The sequence below is a fragment of the Danio rerio genome, chromosome 23, assembly GCF_052040795.2.
Source record: "Danio rerio strain M-AB ecotype USA chromosome 23, GRCz13ab, whole genome shotgun sequence".
NCBI classification, from domain to species: Eukaryota; Metazoa; Chordata; class Actinopteri; order Cypriniformes; family Danionidae; genus Danio; species Danio rerio.
In genome coordinates, this window is record NC_141043.1 from 1286940 (window position 1) to 1311500 (window position 24561).

The 24561-nt window shown below is 40.6% G+C and overlaps 1 protein-coding gene across 21 annotated transcripts in view; it reads left to right on the plus strand.

Moving 5' to 3' along the window:
• The window catches only part of utrn (utrophin), a 315686-nt gene that overhangs the window by 66998 nt on the left and 224127 nt on the right, over positions 1-24561 (plus strand). For all 21 annotated transcript variants that reach the window (XR_015522994.1, XM_087306271.1, XM_087306280.1 and 18 more), the window contains 13 exons: positions 7782-7897; positions 11939-12079; positions 12724-12837; positions 13151-13306; positions 15955-16125; positions 17681-17860; positions 19112-19246; positions 20275-20424; positions 20595-20756; positions 21031-21162; positions 22442-22615; positions 24109-24264; positions 24351-24521. Coding sequence is in view for 20 of the 21 variants with exons in the window: in XM_087306271.1 (XP_087162397.1) it covers positions 7782-7897; positions 11939-12079; positions 12724-12837; positions 13151-13306; positions 15955-16125; positions 17681-17860; positions 19112-19246; positions 20275-20424; positions 20595-20756; positions 21031-21162; positions 22442-22615; positions 24109-24264; positions 24351-24521 (1958 nt within the window). In the remaining variant the exon portion in view is untranslated. The remainder of the gene's footprint in view (positions 1-7781; positions 7898-11938; positions 12080-12723; positions 12838-13150; positions 13307-15954; positions 16126-17680; positions 17861-19111; positions 19247-20274; positions 20425-20594; positions 20757-21030; positions 21163-22441; positions 22616-24108; positions 24265-24350; positions 24522-24561) is intronic.

Consider the following 24561-nt stretch of genomic DNA (forward strand, 5'->3'; position numbering starts at 1 on the left):
AAAGCCTTGGTTTTTTGACTTGGCATTTTCCTGTACGGGCGAAGCAGTGGCGCAGTAGGTATTGCTGTCGTCTCACAGCAAGAAGGTCGCTCGGTTCGAGCCTCGGCTCAGTTGGCTTTTCTGTGTGGAGTTTGCATGTTCTCCCTGCGTTCGCGTGGGTTTCCTCCGGGTGCTCCGGTTTCCCCCACAGTCCAATGACATGCAGTACAGGTGAATTGAGTAGGCTAAATTGTCCGTAGTGTATGAGTGTGTGTGGGTGTTTCCCAGAGATGGGTTGCGACTGGAAGGGCATCTGCTGCGTAAAAACTTGCTGGATGAGTTGGCGGTTCATTCCGCTGTGGAGTCCCCGGAATAATAAAGGGACTAAGCCGACAAGTAATTGAATGAGTTTCCCTGTACCTAATAAAGTGGCCAGTGAGTGTAGGTTAGTTGTCTTCACTTTGTTTCTCTCCTCGGTCAAACAGTAGGCATGAGCTTTCTAAAGATTCATGTTGTTCATGTTTGCGATAATGTACCTTTAATTTGGATGAAGAAAAAACTAAATTTAGTCATAAAAAACACGCAACACCAAAGAAACGTGCACATACCGTAGGTACAGTGTGACAGAAAATGTTAGCGGGTTTAAAACTCTTCCAGACTGCGGTAAACCTTGAAACCAGTTATCGTCCCATGCCTACATCGCACACTGCTCATTTACAGCCCACGACAATGCACATCCATCCATCCAGTCTGCGATTTGAGGGAGAGAACTGGTAGTTGAGCTTTTCTCTCGAAGCAACAAATGATGGAGGAGTGAAATCAGCTCTGGAGAACGAGCACAACATTCTTACAGGATTGAGTTTAGGAGGAAGAGTTCAGCCAGCGTTTATTCATCCTCGCGGGACTCGAGCATGTCAAGAATACTGTTGAAGGATTTCTAACTTGCCTTTTTTGCGTGCTATAAAAATAGCGCTTTCTTTACAACCTTAAATGGAAAGTCAAATGTTTCAGACGTGATGTGTAGTTAATAACGTAGCGGTTTTAGCATGTTAGGCCAAAAGTGTTAAGCCAGAAATCTGTTTGTGATGACAGAAAACATTGATTTTACATTGCAGAACCTAATATGGAAGTGGAAGCAAACATCCTTCTAGTGCTGCTCGATTAATATATACAAATATTTATGATCATTATTGGAATCATATGATTATCTTACATGATATTCACAGGCACTCGATGTAAATTCAGTCACAAAAAAATAACAAATGCTTGATGTTGCAAAGATAGCCTAGATCAGTGCTGTCTAACAGGCAGATCGAGGTCCATGTCCCCGTGTTGGCATGGGTTTCCTGCGGGTGCGCCGGTTTCCCCCACAGTCCAAAAACACTGTAGGGGAATTGAATAAGATAATTTGGCTGTAGTGTATGGGTGTTTCCCAGTGATGGGTTGTGGCTGGAAAGGCATCCGCTGCGCAAAACATAGGCTGGATAAGTCGACGGTTCATTCCACTGTGGCGACCCCTGATTAACAAAGGGACTAAGCCAAAAAGAAAATGAATGAATGAATGACAACGTTATCAAGGGAATAAAGCTTGTCATAAACCTGTCATAAACATGATTGTCATAATTGTGTCATGAATATCTTTTTCTGATCACTTCTTCAGTGGAACAAACTGTATTTGTCATTCTATTTTCTTATTCGCAGTGTCATTGAAGATTCATTAATATTTAAAGACTGATACACAGGTAAAGGGACACTGGAGCGTTTTAAAACCAACACTCGGATTGCGCATATGTCATCTTATCGAGAAACCAGCTGATCGATTTGACTTTAAAACGCTCCAGTGTCCCTGTACCTGTATTACACTCAGTAAACAGTGGTGAGTTCGGTGAACTGATGACCTTCATGGCCAATCACAGTCATTTCTGTTGAACACAATGACCAATTAGCGCCGTTTGTAAACGTGCTCAAATACTAGCGGGACATGGAAATCTTTAAAAATGTTAGTATTGATTAAGACCTAATTCCAATAACGTGAATAGTATAAAATTAGCACATTTTTATAAAGATCAACAATGTAGTGTTCATCTCTGAAGAACAGATCAATTGGAAATTCTAAACGGTAAATGAATAAAAAAGTAAGTTTGCTCACGTATGTGCTGTAACAAGCTGAAAACTCTACTAAACATTGCATTATGAAATGGCATCTATTGTTAGTTACTACAGTGTTGTGCCTTTCTGAACTGGTTATCTGAAAACTGCTTTCAAAAATGCTGCCATTGCCATGTTCATGCAAACACCTGATAATGAGAGTCCATGAAAACAATGATGTCATGCTTTGTGTTTGACATCATCATTGTGTTTCAGAAGTTGTAGATTAAAGGCAAGCACAAACAACACACAACAATGCTGGAGTGTGTGATTGTGTTGCTCTAGTCTAACCCATAGTGGGGATTTACTTCACATTACAACCAACAGCGGAGGAGCAACTTACACACACGGAAAATTATATATAGATTGGAGTGTGGAGCTGCTGATGACATGTTGTCGCTTCCTTAAGGCACTGCTTACACTAACAGCTCCAAATGCTGGTCTGGCATATGTAATGCAGTGTTTTCAGTCATTTTCAAGGATGTGTAAATGCAGATCGTTTTGAAAACGTCATTGTGTACACATGAAACCTCTTTAGTTTTCAACTTTTGGCTACAACCTTGTTGTGTAAACAGTATTATACTGCAGGGGAAATAAGTATTGAACACACTGACATGTTTTTTTCCTGGGAATACTGTTTCTAAAGGAGCTGCTGACATGGAATTGAAGCAGATTTTGGTAAAAAAAAAAACTAACATTACAAACATTTAAATATAACAACACATGATTGTCAAAATCTTGATGCTTCTGTGGGTCTCGTCTATCAAATCTCAGCTTTATTCTGTATTCTCTATTGGATTCGGATCAGGTGATTGGCTGGGCCATTCTACAGCTTGATTTTCTTTCTCTGAAAGCATCTGAGAGTCTCCTCGGCTGTGTTTTGGATCATTGTCTTGCTGAAATGTCTTGATCTTCATCCTCCTGCTGATGTAGATGTTGGACTGAAGCAGCTGATCTTCATTTACACTGAGGAAGGGCAGAGGCTTGCTGAAGAACTACTGACAGATTTCAGCTGCTGTCTGGGCTTTCACTGCTCAAATACACCTTCCTTTCCTCATGTGTTCAACACTTTTTTCCCGGTGTCATTTCATTTTATTACACAGAACTTCATCTAGTTAGATTTGTTTTCTTTTCATATATGGATTTCTTTGGTTGTTCCCAACATCTGGGGAAAATCTCAAGTCAACAGCACCTTGTTGTACAGTGAAATATGTTTTCGGAGAAAAACGGTGACATGTTCAATACTTATTTCCCCTGTTGTATACTCATCTAAACATTGCCTTTCAGCAGAGTCCGCTAACAGCTTGTTGATATAAAAAAGTACTCATTTTTCTCTTCTAACAACACTTTTTAAACACAGAAATCAAAAATGAGCTACTGTAGTAGTTGTGCATGATGTTAGCAGTGCCTGGCTTTGACTCCCTGTTGACATTGTTCTGTAAGTGACTTTGGATAAAAACGTCTGACTTTTGGCGTTGTGTTTGCGTCTGTGACCTGAAATGCTGCGGCTGACTGTGCTTCAGAGCGGATCTGCAGAGAGATTGAGGCCCGCTGAGATTTTTACAAGCCTCTGAGTTTGGATTTCTGCCAATGTGGACTTACACACCTCACTTTCTCAGTCTCTGATTCTCCTGTTCCCTTCAGTTTAACTCGAAGACAGAACTGGGGGATTAGGCTACAGGTGGATCATTTGTGGAGAGGGAGAGAGACTATTTACAGTCTATTTGTGGTTGCAATGCTAGTATGAGTTCAGTGTGGCTCCTGAAAAAGCCTTCACACACTGATAAACCTATCACTGTGTGTGAGTGTGAGTGTGTGTGTGTGCGCGCACTAAGTAACAGTACATCAGTGTTTAACCTTAAAGCTCGTGCAAATCTCTTTCACCCACATTTTTTGAGCCAAAGAAATAAGGACATACTACAAATTTCTTCTGTTTCACAGCCAGTTACAATGACTATATAATAATAAATTTAAGAATAACAATAATATTAATAATAATTATATTAATACCAACAACAACAACAATAATAATAACAACAACAACAACAATAATATTAATAATAATAATAACCATAATAATAATAATAATAATAATAATAATAATAATACTACTACTAATAATAATAACAACAATACTACTACTACTACTACTAATAATAATAATATAACAACAATAATAACAATAATATTAATAGCAATAATAATAATAATAATAATAATAATAATAACAGCAATAATAATAATAATAATAATAATAATAATAACAGCAATAATAATAATAATAATAATAATAATAATAATAATAATAATAATAATAATAACAATAATAATAACAGCAATAATAATAATAATAATAATAATAATAATAATAATATAAATAACAACAACAACAACAACAACAACAATATTACCAATAATGATTAATAACAATAATAACAACTATAATAATAACAATAACAATAATAATAATAATAATAATAATAATAATAACAATAACAATAATAATAATAATAATAATAATAATAATAATAATAATAATAATAATAATAAGCTAAACACTTAAAGCAATGATGTTGCTTTAACGTATTTTGTAGAATGTAAGCCATTAATGTGTTGAGGAATTAAGTTACTGTCTATTGTAGATCAATAAGCATCTGGCTCAAGTGATTTGTTCAAAACACTGATTCATTCATTCAGATTTCGCTTTAGGCTCGTTTTAACAGCAGATGTTGCTCTAGGCTAGCTTTAACATTGCACCTCACTCTAGACTAGTTTTAAAAGTGGATGGCGCTCTAGGCTAGTTTTAACAGTGGATGGTGCTCTAGGCTAGTTTTAAAAGTGGATGGCGCTCTAGGCTAGTTTTAAAAGTGGATGGCGCTCTAGGCTAGTTTTAAAAGTGGATGGCGCTCTAGGCTAGTTTTAAAAGTGGATGGCGCTCTAGGCTAGTTTTAACAGTGGATGGTGCTCTAGGCTAGTTTTAAGCCGCAGGCTGCACTCTTAAGTTCATTTTTGATGGCGCTCTAGAATAGTTTTTAGCAGCAGGCGGTGCTCTAGATTAGTTTTTGACGGCACTCTGGGCTAGTTATAAACAACAGATGGTGCGCTAAGCTAATTTGTAACAGCAGATGGCACTCTTTGCTAGTTTTTAACATCAAACAACACTCTAGACTAGTTTTTCTAGACTCTAGGCTAGTTCTAAACAGCAGATGATGCTCTAGGCTATTTTTTTACGGCAATCAAGGCTAGTTTTGCAAGACTAGATTTACACAGCAGATGGTAATCTAGGCTAGTTTGTAACCGCAAACAGCACTCTAGGGTAATTTTTCTAGACTTTAGGCTAGTTATAAACAGCAAACGATATTCTAGGCTAGTTTTTTTAGACTCTAGGCTAGTTCTAAACAGCAGATGATGCTCTAGGCTAATGTTTAACAGCAGACAGCGCTCTAGGCTAGTGTTTAACAGCAAGCCAGTTATAAACATCAGGTGGCGCTCTAGCGCTTAGATTTTAACCACAAACAACACTAGTTTTTCTAGACTTAAAGGCAAGTTATAAACATCAGATACAGCGCTATAGGATAGCTTTTATCAGCAGACACTTTTTCGGCATAACTCTTACATTTACTTGCTAGTCTAACTTATCATAGTGTACTGATCTATTTATAGAAAGCTAATTATGATGGCTGCAGTCCAGAACCAACCAACTCCAACTCCTCCAAACATATGATTATTTTTGTCCCCAAAGGAAGGCTGTATTAAGGAGCTGTTCATGGGACAGTGGGAAAGCTAATGCCCCATGCTGTGACCTCTAACATCAGGGAATCAAACTCCCAAACACACAATGACAAACACAAATGAGCCACAGCCAGTTATTTCTGCCTCCTCTCTCATTGTCAGCACACAGTAAACCTCTTGGAACGGGCCGACTCGCATGTGTTATCAATCACTAATGTCTAAAGTGACACAGAGACATTGTAGTGATGTATTACGGAAAGAGAAGAGCCCAGATGTACAGTAAATACAACATTTGTGCTGTCAACAGCTGCTGTTTATGTACAGCTGACAAGTCGAGCAGTGTTGTGGATATCATACATACAGATTCTATTAGCGTAGTTTAATTGATGCAGAATATTTTTAATGACAAAATAGCAGAACTGCTAAAAACTGAATAACAAATGGAAGGCGGGGCTTTTTGTGACTTGATTGGATGGTTGTGATTTGTTATGTCATTTCTGGGGGTGTGGCCTGGGGCGGAGTCTGTATGGGGGAAAACAGTTCCTCCAGTAACCCAAAGTTGTAGCAAAAAGTGACACTACTGCCAGACTGAGCATCTCTTCTTCGAAATTGCTACCAGATTGATTAATCCAAGCCAATTTTCCTGTAAATATGATCTTGCCCTCTAGGCTGTTTTTAACAGTAGGGGGCGCTCTAGGCTAGTGTTTACAGGCAGATGTCGCTCTTGGCAAGTTTTAACACTAGTGGCACTCTAGGCTAGTTCTAAACAGCAGACAATGCTCTAAGCTAGTTTTAACAGCAGTGGGTGCTCTAGGCTAGTGTTTAACAGCAGACGGCGCTCTAGGTTAGTTTTAACAGCAGATGGCGCTCTAGGCTAGTGTTTAACAGCAGATGGCGCTCTAGGCTAGTTTAACAACATATGGCGCTCTAGGCTAGTTTTTAACAGCAGACGGCGCTCTAGACTAGTTTTTACAGCAGATGGCACTCTAGGCTAGTTTTAACAGCAGACGGCGCTCTAGACTAGTTTTTACAGCAGATGGCACTCTAGGCTAGTTTTAACAGCAGACGGCGCTCTAGGCTAGTTTTAACAGCAGACGGCGCTCTAGGCTAGTTTTAACAGCTAACAGTGCTCTAGGCTAGTGTTTAACAGCTGACAGTGCTCTAGTCTAGTGAAATAACAGACGGCACTCTAGGCTTTTTATTAGAAGCAGATGTTGCTCTAGGCTAATTTTTAGCAGCAGATGTTGCTCTAGGCTAATTTTTAGCAGCAGATGATGCTCTTGGCTAATTTTTAGCAGCAGATGGCACTCTAGGCTAGTTTTTAGCAGCAGATGGCACTCTAGGCTAGTTTTTAACAACACAGCGCTCTAGGCTAGTTTTAAATAGACAGTGATCCAGGCTTGTATTTAGCAGCAGACGGTGCTCTAGGCTAGTGTTTAACAGCAGATGGTGCTCTAGGCTAGTGTTTAACAGCAGATGGTGCTCTAGGCTAGTGTTTAACAGCAGATGGCGCTCTAGGCTAGTGGCTAGTGTTTAACAGCAGATGGCGCTCTAGGCTAGTGTTTAACAGCAGACAGCGTTCTAGGCTAGTTTTAACAGCAGATGGCGCTCTAGGCTGCTCCACTTTTTAGACAGCCATCTGTCAAAAAATGGTTGGCGGGGTCCAATTTCGCTGCATGTAACAGTGTAAGTGACAAATAAAGGCTTTTTATCATCATACTGTGTTTTACGATGCAAAGTGGAGTGAGCAAAACCCACTGGCTTCCGTATTTTTTGACAGTAAACAAAGCTCAAGATCTGCATTTGCATCTGAGGTGAAAATGTTTCATAGCAAGTTTTTCTCTTAAATAACTGTAATACTTGTTTGTTTTATTGTAATAATATGCATTTTTCAAACTCTCTCTTTCTCTCTGTGTGTGTAGTTTTGTCCAAGCTTGTGGGCTCCAGAGCGCTGCAGCAGATGGAGTCCAGACTAAACAGCATCGGCGCTGAAATCAGAGACGTCACCACAGCTGAACAGGCCATCAGTAAAGCCCAGGTGTGTATGTGTGTGTTCACATTTAGTCATTCCTGACACATGCATGTTTCGTCACTGTAGATTGAAGACTTGCAGTATTATGTTGCTAGATGGCGCTCTAGGCAAGTTTTAACCACTGATGTTGCTCTAGACCAACATTTAATAGCGGATGGCCACTAGGGGGAGGGAGGTTAGGATGATTCTAAGGGCACATACAATAAGAGGAGCCCCAGAAACATTATCAAGGGGTACGCACCAATCCCCCAGACCCTCCTCCCTCACTCCCACCCCCCAACCACCTCTCTTTACTTTCATCCGCGATCTCCCCAACATCCCTGTCCACCCCCCCAGGTCTTCACTTTCATCGCAATATCCCCACCAGACATCCCCCCTACCATCCCACATCCCCCCCCACCCCATCCCCCTCCACAAAACATGCACTTTCATCCGCCATGTAACCCACCCACCACCCCGCTCCTCACTTTTATCATCAGCGAGTTGTGTTAGTTATCCATTGTGCCATGTGTTTATCTTCTGTTTGAGTCTCCACTTGACCCGCGTGCCCAATCTCTGCTCTGCTTTTCATTTCTGGTCGTGTTTCTTTCTTTACTCCGTGAGTGATGGGCAGAAAGCCAGCGACAGAATCAATCCCGAGAGCAAACGCAGGCTGGCATTTGTTTAAAGGAATATCAATATTTATACAGTGCTTTTGGCCAAAGAGTGAGACGGCATGAGCTCCAGTGATTGCCCACGTGGCACTGCAGGCCTTCAGATGCAGCTAAATGTGCCCTCAAGACCGCGTCTGTAATTTCTGTTGAATCTACACGTGATTTTGGGCTGTGGGGGTTTTTATGGGAGTGACTGTGGCTGTTTGGTGTGTTTTTTAATTGTGTTTGTTGCGCTTTGTCTCCACCTGGCGGTCAGATTGAGCTACTGCTAATACACTTAATCGGATATGCTGAAGGCCTACAGTTGAAGTCAGAATTATTTGCCCTCCTGTATATATATATTTTTTTCCAATTTCTGTTTAGTGGAGATCAGAATTTTATTATTTATTTTTTTAACACATAACATAAAGATAAACATGAGAGTTTATTTAACTGATGCCATGATGACAGCACATAATATTAGACTAGATATTCTTCAAGACACTAGTATTCAGTTTAAAGTGACATGTAAAGGCTTCACTAGGGTAATTAGGGTAAAGTTAGGGTAATTAGGCAAGTCATTGTATAACAGTGGTTTGTTCTGGAGTCAATACAACACTAATATTGCTGAAGGGGCGAATAATATTGACCTTAAAAGGGCTTAAAAACTATTAAAAACTGCTTTTATTCTAGCCCAAATAAGACTTTCTCCAGATAAACAAATATTCCTGAATCTGTTCAACATCATTTGGGAAATCTCTGACTGATAAACAATCACATTAGAGCGAATCGTTCTTCAGTATGGATGAAGTGCACTATGGTTTTCTCATAAGAGTGAAATGCATGTCATTTTTGTTGGTATGAATTGGCAATATTGTGTGTTTTGACATGATTTAATAATGTTTACAGTAAGCATGAGAGTAATAACATGTCTTCTTGACACTGTGAATGAACGCATGTGTGTACACATCAAACAGAAGGCTTGAAAACCATCCAACACTCATGCAGGTGTCAGTTCTTCAGTGTGTGCACTACAGAACAAACACAAGTGGTGTTAGTTGATCTTCACACACAGCTTTAATAGGGTTCTTTCTTCTTATTTAGCAATAAAAAGCTAACATTAAAATATAAGTTAATATTTTATTTCCTTCTTCAGGTTAATTTAAACTTTAACTACATTTTTATTATTATTAATAACGTGCTTTATTTTTATTACATTTCTATTAAAATATTTGTATTATTATGGATAGTGTTATTTTATTTTTTATTTTTTTCTTTAATTTAATTTAATTTAATTTTAATTTAACCCTTGTGTACTTATGTTGGTGCTGTTTTTGCCCTATTGACTTCCATTATAATCGCATTTTTTTAATTGCAAAGCCATGACAGCATATAATCATGCGTTATTGATTGCTGCTGGTTTTCTTAGTTGGAAAGTGGTACAAAGTGTAATTTTTAATGTTGATCATCAGTTGTCAGGATTAACCCTTTAGATAGGCCTGTGCTGAAGAGTTTCACAAAGAGTAAAACAGCAGATTATTGTGTGTGTGTGTGTGTGTGTGTGTGTGTGTGTGTGTGTGTGTGTGTGTGTGTGTGTGTGTGCAGAAATACACTTACTGCGTTTACTGTGTTCTGAGAGCTGCTGAGTGGATTATTCCGATTTTCTCAGACATATTAAGATAAGTGCGCAAAAGTAAAGCACACACACACTCACACACACTGTACTCCATATAACTTCAAAGGCAGAAACTATGCTTTTTTTTGCACTGCAACTGATAATCAACAGTTAAATGATAAATGTTACCTCTTCCCAACAGGGAAAACCAGCAACAGTGAAGAATGCATGGTTATCTGCTGTCATGGCTTTGCAATCAGAAATTGTGATTATAATGGAAGTCAATGGGACAAAAACAGCCCCCAACATAACCAAAGGGGAGTCCATTTGCCCAGAGTCTATTGTTGAGTTTTTGAACATTTTCAAAGCATTTTTTAAAAATATGTGTCAAAATAAGATTTACCACCAAAATCATCACATTTGCTGAAAAACAGAGAAAGTTGTGGCCAAATTAAGCCTAATTAAATCAGCCTAGAGTGGATGAAAACGACCCAACAGCACACAAGGGTTAAACTTTATAGCATTTTTATTTAAACAAGCAATTTAGTTCATCAGTTCCCCTATAGCGCATGTGTTTGGACCAATGACTGTAAAAAACATGGACGACGCGACAGCCCCTTTTCCCATTGAACGCCTTGAGGGCAAAACGCCTGCTTGACGGGCACAAACTGTCGCAAAAGACTGCTGAAATTGGAGCCTGGACATGCGCAGAAGGACTGTCTGATGAAGCCAGTGGAGGAGCCGCGAAAATGAGCTTCCAACCAAACGCTTTATGTAAAATCAACCACGCCCCCCGAACTTCTCAGCATGCGTTTGCTGTCATATCAACACAAATGGATGTAATAACGTTAACAAATATGAGGGTTTATATATTCAATCGCGCCAGCTCCGGGCCGCAGCGCATAACCTACTCGCGGCGTCGCGGGCTGATTCTGGCTCGCATGCGGCAGCCCCGGCTCGCTCGGCCGCCGCATCTAGCTTGATTGACTCGGGCTGGAATCGGGCAGTGAGTCCAGGCATCTGGAGTAGGTCCAGCAGAGGTAGTCAGTCTGAGCTCTGAGGGGTAAGTCTCCGGCAGGCGAGAATCTAGCCGAACTGGTCCGAGTGTATTTTGCCATCTGGGTGGCTAGGCGTGTATCAGCAAACTAATAAAGCCCGAAAAAAGCCCTGACCTTAGCCAATAAACAGTGTTCCACCAGGATCATGTATGTCAGAAACCACAGTTTACTGCTGAACTCATTTTGTCATGGTAAAATATCACAGAAATCGAATAATAACACTTCAGTCTCCTGCCGAAGCTCAGACGGTCTGCTTTGAGAAACTGTCAATCACAGCTGTCAATCACGATGACACGCCCAGCATTAAATTACTGCTAAAAACAAACTGTTTACAAAAATGAAGATCTGCACCTATTTCAGCACAATAACCAGTGCCTTAATCCACCAGAACCATCTTTCGGGACATTTTATTGCAAGTGTAATCATTTTTTTATTTGGGCTCAAGTCTCCTTCATTAACACGGAGGAGGCGGGCTTTATGACTTGTACTGCAGCCAGCCCCCAGGGGGCGATCTAACGGCTGAGACCTTCACTCAGACGCAGGCTTGCGGCACACTTGGTTTGGACTGTGGGGGAAGCCCACGCCAACATGGGGAGAACATGCAAACTCCACACAGAAACGCCAACTGACTCAGCGGGGACTCGAACCAGCGACCTTCTCGAAGTGAGGCCACTGTGCCACCTCATGTGTTATTTAATTAGCCACTATCTGAAACAGGGTTGTGTTTGTGTGTGTCCTCCAGGCCTTCAGTGTGGAGTTGGAGCAGCAGCGGGGGTCAGTGCTAGACTCGGTGGACCAGCAGTGTTGGACTGATCTCTCCACCGCCGCTCAGGATCAGCTCAGCATGCTGCAGTGCATTCTGGGAAGCATGAAGGACTCGCAGGTGAGACTCATGGTACATCTGAATGGGGTATATGCTAATGGACGTGAGATTGACAGGGGGATCGGGGCAGCGGCAGCAGTAATGCGGTGGATGTACCGCTCCGTTGTGGTAAAGGAGGAGCTGAGCCGAAAGGCAAAGCTCTCAATTTACCAGTCAATCTACGTTCTTACTCTCACCTATGCTCATGAGCTTTGGGTCAGGACTGAAAGGACAAGATCTCGGATTCAAGCAGCCGGAATGAGTTTTCTTGGCAGGGTGGCAGGGCGCACTCTTATAGACAGGGTGAGGAGCTCTGTCACCCAGGAGCGAGAAGTCAGCTGAGGTTGCTCGGGCATCTGTTTCGGATGCCTCCTGGACGCCTACCTAGGGAGGTGCTACAGGCATGTCCCACCGGGAGGAGACCTCAGGGAAGACCCAGGACACGCTGGAGGGACTATGTCTCTCGGCTGACCTAGGAACACCTCGGGATCCCCCTGGAGGAGCTGGAGGAAGTGTCTGGGGAGAGGGAAGTCTAGGGGTTCCCTCCTTAGACTGCTGCCCCCGTGACCCGGCCCCGGATAAGCGGATGAATATGATGATGATGAATTGATATGATAAGTATATTGAGTGTGTGATTGTGATGGATGTGTGTGTGTGTGGTGCAGGTGAAGAGTGCAGAGGTGCAGCGATGGCTCAATGCTGTGGAGGAGCTTCTGTCTCGAGACGCCGGCAGCTTCAGAAACACTGATAAACTGCAGGAGGAGTTCAAACAGTGCAAGGTCAGACACTACACCAGTTTCACAGTCTGTTTTTTTTAAAGGGGAGGAGCTACTCTATGCTCCGCCCTCTCTTCATGTTTCAACTGAGATTATGTCAAGCATCCAATAAAGAAATGCACATTTCAAAGCACTTCACGAGACCTTTAAGGTACAACTTAAGAATGATGCAGCCTTCAGAAGGCTTCGAGAAGGCCAGGCCTGGTTTATAATAAAGTCAAGTGTCCATTTAGCTTATTTGCATTGCCAGGTTAACAGTTTGCATGGAAATCAGGGGTTGTTTGAGGTAACTGAGTTTGTGTAAATGTGTGTTCAGGAGTTGTTGGCGGAGATGGAGAGCGTGGACTCGTGTCTGAAGCAGATGAAGGAAAACGTGATGGCCGTTCAGCAGAGTTCAGTGCCAGGATTGGTTGTTTGGGGGCAGAAAGAGCTTGAAGACAGCCAGAAACGCTGGGACTTGCTCAGCAAACAGGTGAAAAACACATTTACAGTAGGCCTCAAACACACGGCAAGTTGGGACGGTATGGAAAATGCTAATAAAAGAAGAAACGGGTTTCTAAACTTACTGTGACTTTTATTTCATTGCAGACAATACAACAAACATTGTTTAATGTAATGTAAAGTGTATTTATATAGTGCATTTATTGTGTATGGCCATACACCCAAAGCACTTTACAATCATGAGGGGGGTCTCTCCACACCACCACCAGTGTGCAGCTCCACTTGGATGATGCGACGGCAGCCACAGGACAACGGCACCAGTGCTTCACCACACACCAGCTATTGGTGGAGTGGAGAGACAGTGATAGAGCCAATTCGGTGGAAGGGGATGATTGGGAGGCCATGATCGTAAGGGCCGATAGAGGGACTTTGGCCAGGACACCGGGGTTACACCCCTGCTCTTTAACGAGAAGTGCCATGGGATTATTAATGACCACAGAGAGTCAGGACCTCGGTTTAACGTCTCATCCGACAGACGGCGCCCACTGACAAAGTAGTGTCCCCTTCACTATACTGGGGCATTAGGACTCACATAGACCTCAGGTTGAGCGCCCCCTGCTGGCCTCTCTAACACCACTTCCAACAGCAACCTAGTGTTCCCATGTGTTCTTCATGACTTTATAAAGTTTTTTTTTAAAATAAACTAAATTTACAATTTTGGTTCTTAAAAATACATTTAAAAAAGTGTGTATCAGTAAAGCATTTACCACTCTGTAATGTTGCCGTTCCTTTCCACAACACTTAAAGATGTTTAGGGACTGAAGACAGCAAGTGATGAAGTGTTTCTGGTGTCATTTTGCGCCATTCTTCCTGCACACAAGTCTTAAGTTGGGCAACAGTACGGGGTCTTCAAAATGCACCACACATCCTCTATTGGAGACAGGTCGGGGCTGCAGGCAGGCCAGTCGAGTACCTGTATCCTCTTCCTCCGCAGCAGGACTCTGTAATGTGTGCAGAATGTGGTTTGCACTGTCTTGTTGAATTATGCATGGGCGTCCCTGGAGAAGAAGGCAGCATGTTGTGCTCCAAAATCTCTATATACTTTTCAGTATTAATGGAGCATCACAGAAGAGCAAGTTCCCTTTGCCAAGGGCGCTGCTCGATTATATTTAGCTCTGGTGACTGTGCAGGCCATGGGAGATGTTCAGCTTAACTTTCATGTTCATCAAACCACTCTGTCTCCAGTCTTGCTGTGTGTATTGCTGCATTATCACAGCCATGTCACCCTGCAGCCTAAGACCGGTTACTCACTGAAGCTAAGCAGGGCTGAGCCTGGTCAGTACCTGGATGGGAGACCACTAAGGAACACTAGGTTGCTGTTGGAAGTGGTGTTAGAGAGGCCAGCAGGGGGCGCTCAATCTGTGGTCTTTGTGAGTCCTAATGCCCCAGTATAGTGAAGGGGACACTACACTGTCAGTGAGCGCCGTCTTTCAGATGAGACGTTAAACCGAGGTTCTGACTCTCTGTGGTCATTAATAATCCCATGGCACTTCTCGTGAAAGAGCAGGGGTGTAACCCCGGTGTCCTGGCCAAAGTCCCTCTATCGGCCCTTACGATCATGACCTCCCAATCATCCCCTTCCACCCAATTGTCTCTATCACTGTCTCTCCACTCCACCAATAGCTGGTGTGTGGTGAAGCACTGGCGCCGTTGTCCTGTGGCTGCCGTCGCATCATCCAAGTGGAGCTGCACACTGGTGGTGTTGTGGAGAGACCCCCCTCATGATTGTGAAGCGCTTTGGGTGTATGGCCATACACAATAAATGCGCTATATAAATACACTTTACATTACATTACATTAAATTACATTACATTATCCTGATACACGCCACCGCCTTCAGGATGCAATGTTTGACCCACTGGGTGCACATGGTCCTCCAGAATGGTTTGGCAGTGACCCAGCGCCCATCATAAGTATTTGGCCTCGGGAATGCCTTGATATTGCAGCCCAAACCTCACTGATGCTTCACTCTGGGCATCAGCAGTCTGGGTGGGACGCTTCCTTGCGGCTTCTCCACACCATAACTCTCCCATATGTGGGAAAGACGGTGAAGGTGGACTCATCAGAGAACAATACATGTTTCACATTGTCCACAGAAGATTTTCACTGCTGGCACCATTGAAACCAGTGCTTGGCATTGGCATGAGTAACCAAAGGTTTGGCTATAGCAGCCGGCCGTGCATATCGACCCTGTGGAGCCCCAGACCAACAGTTCTGCTGGAAACAGGAGAGTCGGCACATTTAGTTCTGCAGTGAGTTGGGCAGCTGTGGTTTTATGTGTTTTGGATACAATCGGGGTCAGCACCCGGGCATCCCTTTCAGACAGCTTCCACTGGCGTGCACAGTTACTCCTGTAGGATGTGGTTCTTACTCTTGGAGGTTTGCTTACATTACTCTGGATGTGCCAGCGAAATGTGCACCAACAATATGTCCTGATATGCCACCCATAATGTTGTGTGCGTTGCAATATTTCAAGCAAAACTGTGCTGTTGCTCTGCTAATTAAACCTTCACACTCTGCTCTTACTGCTGGATTCAAGAGCAATGAAGATCGGCCACACAATATTCCACTGATTTTAGTGGACGTCAGTATGAATGTGTGTTTGGGTGTGTTTTTCAGCTGTTGAGGCGAGATGAGTGTGTGAGTGAAGGACAGGAGAAAGTGTCGAATCTGAAGAAGGACGTGGCGGAGATGCGGGAGTGGATGATTCAAGTGGACGAGGAGTTTCTGATGAGAGACTTTGAGTACAAGAGCCCTGAGGAGCTGGAGGAGGCTCTGCAGGAGATGAAGGTGCTTCATAACTACACATCTCTCACAGTTAAAGGGATAGTTCACCCAAACATCAAACATCTCTAGTTTTACTTAATGCGGAAAAGCAGTAACCATTGACTTCCATTGTAGAAAAAAACTAATACAATGGAAGTCAATGGTTACAGGTTTTCAGCACTCTTCAAGATATCTTCATTTGTGTTCAGCAGAAGACAGAAATAGTGAATATGTTTTCATTTTTGGGTGAACTATCCCTTTAACGTTTATTAATAATTTTATCCACTCTGTTTACATGTTAGAAAAATATTAGATTTTAGATGTGTTTTTATGTTGTTATTTTTTTTTCTTTGATGCAGTATTCATATTAGAATAATAAAGCATTTTTATTAATTAATCAATTATAAATTTTTAATATTAAATGATTTAATTGCTTATTTTATAATACCAGTTTAGATAGTAAATAAATTACTTGTGTTTAGCTTTTAGATTTTTATATTTATTTTAATATAGTATTTTTGTAATACCTTAACCTAATAACTTAATTTAGGTAACATTTAAAAACATTTATAATATTTATAGTATAAATTTAGGCAACATTAACGTAATTTTTCTTACAAAAATAAAATAATTATATTTTATATATATATATTTCCTCATATTAATTTAATACCAAATAGCCTATATATATATATATATATATATATATATATATATATATATATATATATATATATATATATATATATATATATATATATATATATATATATATTTATATATATTGTCTATTTGGTATTAAATTATATATATATATATATATATATATATATATATATATATATATATATATATATATATATATATATTATACTTGTTTTATTTATTTTTTTATTTAGTTTTGGTATTTTCATGAATGTAAATTAAATTAAATAAATATTGATTGATTATAGCACCCATATACATAATGATTGTTAATCTTTCATTACAAACACAAAAAAAAATTTGTAGATATTTGGTATGCTTACAATCAAATTTTCACCAATTATATACACAGTTTGATCTTTCATTTTACTCTTGTGTTTTTTATTTAATTTTTTTTCAGCTGCGGATTTAGTTTTTTTGTCATTCGTAATTAAATTTTCATTCATTCATTCAGTCTCCTTCAGCTCAGTTCCTTATTAATCATGGGTCGCCACAGCTGAATAATCCGCCAACTATTACAGCGTAAGTTTTACACAGCGGATGCCCTTCCAGCTGCAACCCAGTACTGGGAAACACCCATACACAATCATTCACACAGACACTACGACCAATTTAGTTAATCAGTTCCCCTATAGCGGATGTGTTTGGACTGTGAGGGAAACCGGAGCACCCGGAGGAAACCCACGCCAACACGGGGAGAACAAGCAACCTTCTTGTTGTGAGGCCACAGTGAGCCACTGAACTGCCCCAAATCATTATTTTTTTATGATAATTTTCTATCTTAGGTTCAATTAAGACTTTATTTATATATCCATCAATTTATTTGGTTTGTTTAATCATTATATTTTATTTCTTGTGTGTGTGTGTGTTTCAGAGAGCGAAAGAGGATGTGTTACAGAAGGAAGTGCGTGTGAAGATATTGAAGGACAATATTAATGTGCTGATCAGCAAGACGCCCCCTGGTGGACCAGATCTGACCCCCGAACTCAACGAGGTGCTGCACAACTACCAGAAACTGTGTGATCGCTTCAAAAGCAAGTGCCACACACTCGAGGTACACACACGCACACTGCAAACACACACACACACACATTCACACAAGGACACTCAAAGCACTTATGTACACACATATCATACACACACACACACACACACACACACGCAAATCTAAGAACACACATTCTTGCACACTTATACGCACACACACAGACACGCAAGGACACACTTACACACTCGTAGCACATATATACACACCACACACACACATGCAAGAAAATACATTTTTGCACGCTTATACGCACACACACACACACACACACACACAAATACACACACGCATGGACACACTCATTATTGCACACTTATATGCATATAGACACACACACACACATACACACACACAAACATATTAGCATACACGCAAACATGCATACGCTTTCATATATTTACAAACACTTGAGAATACACACACACGCACACACACACACACACACACACACACACACACACGCAAATCTAAGAACACACATTCTTGCACACTTATACGCACACACACAGACACGCAAGGACACACTTACACACTCATAGCACATATACACACACCACACACACACATGCAAGAAAATACATTCTTGCACGCTTATACGCACACACACACACACACACACACACACACACACACAAATACACACACGCATGGACACACTCATTATTGCACACTTATATGCATATAGACACACACACACACATACACACACACAAACATATTAGCATACACGCAAACATGCATACGCTTTCATATATTTACAAACACTTGAGAATACACACACACGCACACACACACACACACACACACACACACACACACACACACACACACACACACACACACACACACACACACTTATGTTTGTTTTTGTGAAAAGTGGGGACATTACATAGGTTTCCATTCATTTTATACTGTCCAAACCGTATATTATATTGCCCTCACCCCACTCCTAAACCCAACCATCACAGGAGACTGTGTGCAGCTTTACTCTCTGATTAAACTCATTCAGTGTGATTTATAAGCATTTTGAGAAATGAGGACATCACCAATGTCCTCATATTTCACCTCCTTTTTGTAATACCTGTGTCATACCCATGTCATTATACAGATTTGTGTCCTGATATGTCACAAAAACACGTACACACACACACACACACACACACACACACACACTCACACACACACACACACTCACTCACACTCACTCACCTACTCACTGAAGTTGGTGTGATCTGGTCTGTGTGTGTGTGTGTTCAGGAGGTGTGGTCCTGCTGGATTGAGCTGCTGCAGTATCTGGATGTGGAGTCTGCCTGGCTGAACACACTGGAGGAGAAAGTCCAGCAAACTGAAAACATCCCCGAAAACACACAGGCCGTCAGCGAGGCTCTGGAGGTAACACTCATCATCACAGTTTGCTCACAAAAATTAAACAGGCCAAATACTACAATTATGATCCATGCAATTGGGAATTAAAGGGCACCTATGCTGAAAATCATCTACTGTAAGCTGTTTGGACAGAAGTGTGTGTAGTATAGTGTGTACGCAGTCATACTGGAGTGAGAAACACTACAACTCTCTTTTAAATTTTCCAGACGTTAAAATAGGATCTAAATCCCAGTGATTTTAAGGCGGTTTTCCCCACCCACTGAATTGATTGACAGGCCCTTATTAACATCTCTCCATAGTAACGCACATACACATCTCCACAGAACAGGATTTGCAAAGAAACTGTGACTAAAAGATCTGTTCAGCGCTCTGTGATCAGCTGCAGCTCAACAACAAAAAACAATCCTAAGCATGTAGCCTCCTCTGGCCTCATCAACAAGGCATTTGCGCCCACAGAACTGCCGCTCACTGGATATTTCCTCTTTGTCGGAGCATTCTCTGTAAACCCTAGAGATGGTTGTGCGTGAAAATCCCAGTAGATCAGCAGTTTCTGAAATACTCAGAGCAGAGAATTTGGACAGGTGTACCTAATAAAGTGGCCGGTGAGTGTATAAACCTGATGTAATGTTTGCAGTTTGTCTCTTCCTCCTAAATGGATCAGCAGTATTATTCACGTCTCCTCATACTTCAGTTTCTCATCAAATCTTCTGACCAATCAAATGCTCTCTAGTGTCTGACATGCCCCGCCCACTTCTTTTAATTGGCTGTTTGTTTGATGCGCTTGAGCTCGACCACTCTCACTGGCAGAGCTGTGATGAAACAAAACGCTATTGGCTGTTTTTTTTAATGAAAGGGGAGGAGCTACTGTATGCCCCGCCCTCTCTTCATGTTTCAGTTGAGATTTCGTTAAACATCGTATAAAAATGCAGATTTAAAGCACTCCACAGGACCTTTTAAATAGAGCCCAGTGTGTTTTGAGCTTTATAGCATGACTGATGGATGTTGCTAATAGTGTGTATGTGTGTGTGTTTCAGTCTGTGGAGTGTGTCGTGCGTCATCCGTCTGATAACCGCACTCAGATCCGCGAGCTGGCGCAGACGCTCATCGACGGAGGAATCCTGGACGAACTCATCAGCGACAAACTGGAGAACTTCAACACACGCTACGATCAGCTCACACACACGGTGACCACAGCACACCTCAGAACATATCCACACACACACACTGCAGAGTGTGTGTGCATGTCAGTGTTTGCTTCTTTGTGTGTGTCTGTATGTGTGTGTCTGACTCTGTATGTGTGTGTGTGGGTGTATCTCTTTCTGTTTATGTGTGTGTGTGTGTGTGTGTGTTGTAGGCCGCAGAGCGTCAGATGTCTCTGGAGCAGCAGTTGTCGACTCTGCGGGAGAGCGAGACGGCGTTACACACACTCCAGACGTCCCTCACACTGCTGGACCAAACACTCACATCATACCTCACTGACCGCATTGATGCATTCCAGCTGCCGCAGGAGGCTCAGGTACACACACACACACACACAATCTGACATGGTTCTCTCTTCCGGCTGCCGTTATCAGTCTCACACTATTGTTTTCCTCTTTCTGAAAGTCTTGATCACACCATCCTGGAGTTCTTCTCTCATTATTTCAGCAGATAGGATTGTAAATAAATGATTTGCTGTACTCTCCCATTCACTGCGCTCTGAGTTCACCAACTATGATGACTTCTGCTGCTGAGGAAGATGCACATGTGAAAAGGCTCCATCATAATCTACAGTTTTGGTTTCGTTTCAGGCGATTCAGGTGGAGATCGCAGCCCATGAGGCCACAATGGAGGATCTGCGGCGGAGGAATGTGGGTAATGTTCCTCTGACCGCCTCAGAGGGCAAACCAGTGCGAGGAGGAACCCAGCTGGACCAGATACAGGTGTGGCTCACTACTGCCCCCGCAGGACTGACGGACAACTGACATTTTTACATCACGTTGTTATTCAGTGGACTTAATGAAACATGTTTTCAGTCACCGATAAACTTTAATTTCAATACATAATTAATATTTTTTAATCGAAATCGATCGAAATTTATGCTTAACTTCGATTATCGAATCTAAAAATAGAATCGTCGATGCTGCCACGCCCCCATGTCACGTTAGCTTGGCTTGCCAAGCGGGAAAAAAACAGGCTTGTTGAAGTGCTTGTTAAACTGCAGACTCAGGAGACCCGTCGACAGAGCTTAAACCCTCTCCTCTTTCAATGAAGTCGCCGGTGTGAAAGTATTTTGGATTTCCAGTTAGTTATGTTGACAACGTTCGTGTTGTCGACAAAAAAAAACACAGTTTGCAAGCTCTGCTATGTACGTATTATGGTTGGGATGATAGACGATGGGCGCATCGCGATCCTCCGCCCCGCACCCGTTGCAAATTCGCACACTCAGGCCCTGTGTACACTAATATGTCTTTGTTTTTAAATGGCATTTTAGAACGACAACGATCCACATCCACACTGGCGTGTAGCGTTTCTGAGCAGCCCTCCTTCCTCACTACCGCTGAAAACGCACAACACGTGACCACACACACTCATTCACACACAGACACAGACGCACACACATTTTGGCGAACATCTCAGATACTGTTGGCTGGTTCCTGTAGGTTGTGCGTCTTTTTTACCGACGCCATTATAACGACACAGATCACTGCCTATTCACGAGTCCCGCAGAAAAAAGTGATTGACAGGTGGTAATTATGTGTGTATCTTGCCTTTATTCATTTACTGTATGATTTGTTTATGGGTAAAACAAAGAACACGCAGGTCAGGTAGTTTAAACGGTAGGCTACTAATAATTAATTCGTTATTAATTAATTAATTAATTATTCATAATCGAAAATCGAATCGTGACTTTAGAATCGAAAATGTAATCGAATCGAGGATTTGGAGGATCGTGACACCCTTAATAATTAAGGTAAAGTTAGGGTAATTAGGCAAGTCATTAACAGTGGTTTGTTCTGGAGACAATCCAACACTAATATTGCTGAAGGGGGCTAATATTATTGACCTTAAATGGCTTTAAAACTGCTTTTATTCTAGCCGAAATAAATCAAATAAGACTTCCTCCAGAAGAACAAATATTAAAGGAGATAATATTTGAATCTGTTCAACATCATTTGGGAAACATTTGAAGAAAACATTGACTGTGTTTGCTCTGTTTAGCGTAAACTGCGTGAGATCAGCACCAAATTCCAGCTGTTTCAGAAGCCGGCCAACTTTGAGCAGCGAATGCTGGACTGCAGGAGGATTCTGGAGAGCGCTAAAGCTGAGCTGCACATCCTGGACCTGAAGAACACACAACCAGACGAGATCCAGACACACCTGAGCGGATGCATGGTGAGAAAACACACACCAGTGCACGTTTAGTCATCATTCGTTCATTTCCCTTCGGCTTAGTCTCTTATTTATCTGGAGTCGCCACAGCGGAATGAACCGCCTACTATTCCGGCATATGTTTTATACAGCGGATGCCTTTCTAGCCGCCACCCAGTACTGGGAAACACTCATACACTTTTATTTACACACACACATACACAACGGCCAATTTAGTTGATCAATTCCCCTATAGAGCATGTGTTTGGGCTTTGGGGGAAACCGGAGCACCCAGAGGAAACCCACACCAACACGGGAGAACATGCAGATGCTACACAGAAATGTAGTAATTTATAGGTAGTAAATGTAGAAATGAAGTCATTATTACTTAGTTTATTATTGTGTATTAATTTTTGCAGTCATTTTATTAAATTATATTTTAAACAGTTTATAGTATGCTCTGTTTTTAGTATGTTTTTACAGTAGTGTTGTGCTTTGAAATATTTTTTATATTTTCTTAGATTTCCTGTACATTTAGTTTTGGTAAAAACTAAAGGAGCTTTTTTATTAATGATTGTTTTTGTTCATTTTTGTTTTAGTTGCATTATTGAAATAATTTAATGTAATTCTATTTTAATCAGTTTATATTATGTTCTATTTTGTATGTGTTTTGTATTGTATTTTTTATTTATTTATTTTTTTCATTTTTAAAGAGTAGCTAAAATTGGCTTTATATTTCTTTATTCGTTTATGTATTTTTGTTCTAGTTGCTAAATTATTTTCACTAAATTAATAATAACATTTTAGTAATTCAGTTCATTTATATTCTGTTTTCTTGTTTCTCATGTAGTGTGTTATTTTAATTTCCAGTAGTTTTTATTGTAATTTTAGTTTTTCATGTTGTTTATTTCAGTAGGTTGTCATGAATAATATATATATATATATATATATATATATATATATATATATATATATATATATATATATATATATATATATATATATATATATATATATATATATATAATTTTATTTCATTTCATTTCATTTTATTATTTTATTTTATTATCCATTTTTTATTTTATTGTTATTTTTTATTTTATTATTATTTTATTATTTATTCTTTTTTATAATTATTTTATTTCATTGTTATTTTTTAATAATTTTTTTATATATATTTTTTATTTATTGTTTATTTATTTATTTATTTTTTAATTAATATATATTTTATTTTATTTTATTATTATTTTATTTTATTTTTTTATTTGTCAATTTATCTTATTTTATCTTTTTCATTATTGTCTGTTCATTTATTATTAATATTATTTATTTTTTTTTACATTTATTATTATTATTATTGTGTATAGATTTTTCCATTATTAGTTATTTCTTTTTAGCAGTTTAGTTTGTTTTTATTTTCTGTGTAGCTTCGGGTTTTCATGTTTTAATCATGCAGCAGAACTGAAGCGCTCAGACTGCTGGTGTTTTATCTAAACGTGCTGTCTCTTTTAACACAGAAACTGTATAAGATCTTGAGCGAGGTGAAGCTGGAGGTGGAGACGGTGATTAAAACCGGACGACAGATCGTACAGAAACAACAGACGGAGAATCCTAAAGAAATGGACGAGCAGCTGACCGCCCTCAAGTTACTCTACAATGAACTGGGCGCTCAGGTACACCAGCACATGCAACATTACACACTGACTGACCTAAAAAAACCATTAATCTAATGTTCTCTAAAACATGTGTGTGTGGTCAGGTGACCGAGGGTAAGCAGGATCTGGAGAAGGCCTTGAGTCTGTCTCAGCGTGTGCAGAAGGAGAGCGCCGCCCTGCAGGTCTGGATGAAGAACAGCGAGACTGAGCTGAAGGAGAAGCTGAGCACTGCAGACATGCCTGCAGACATCGACAGCGAGATCAGCTGGGCCAACGTCAGTGTGTGTGTGTGTGTGTGTGTGTGTGTGTGCGCAT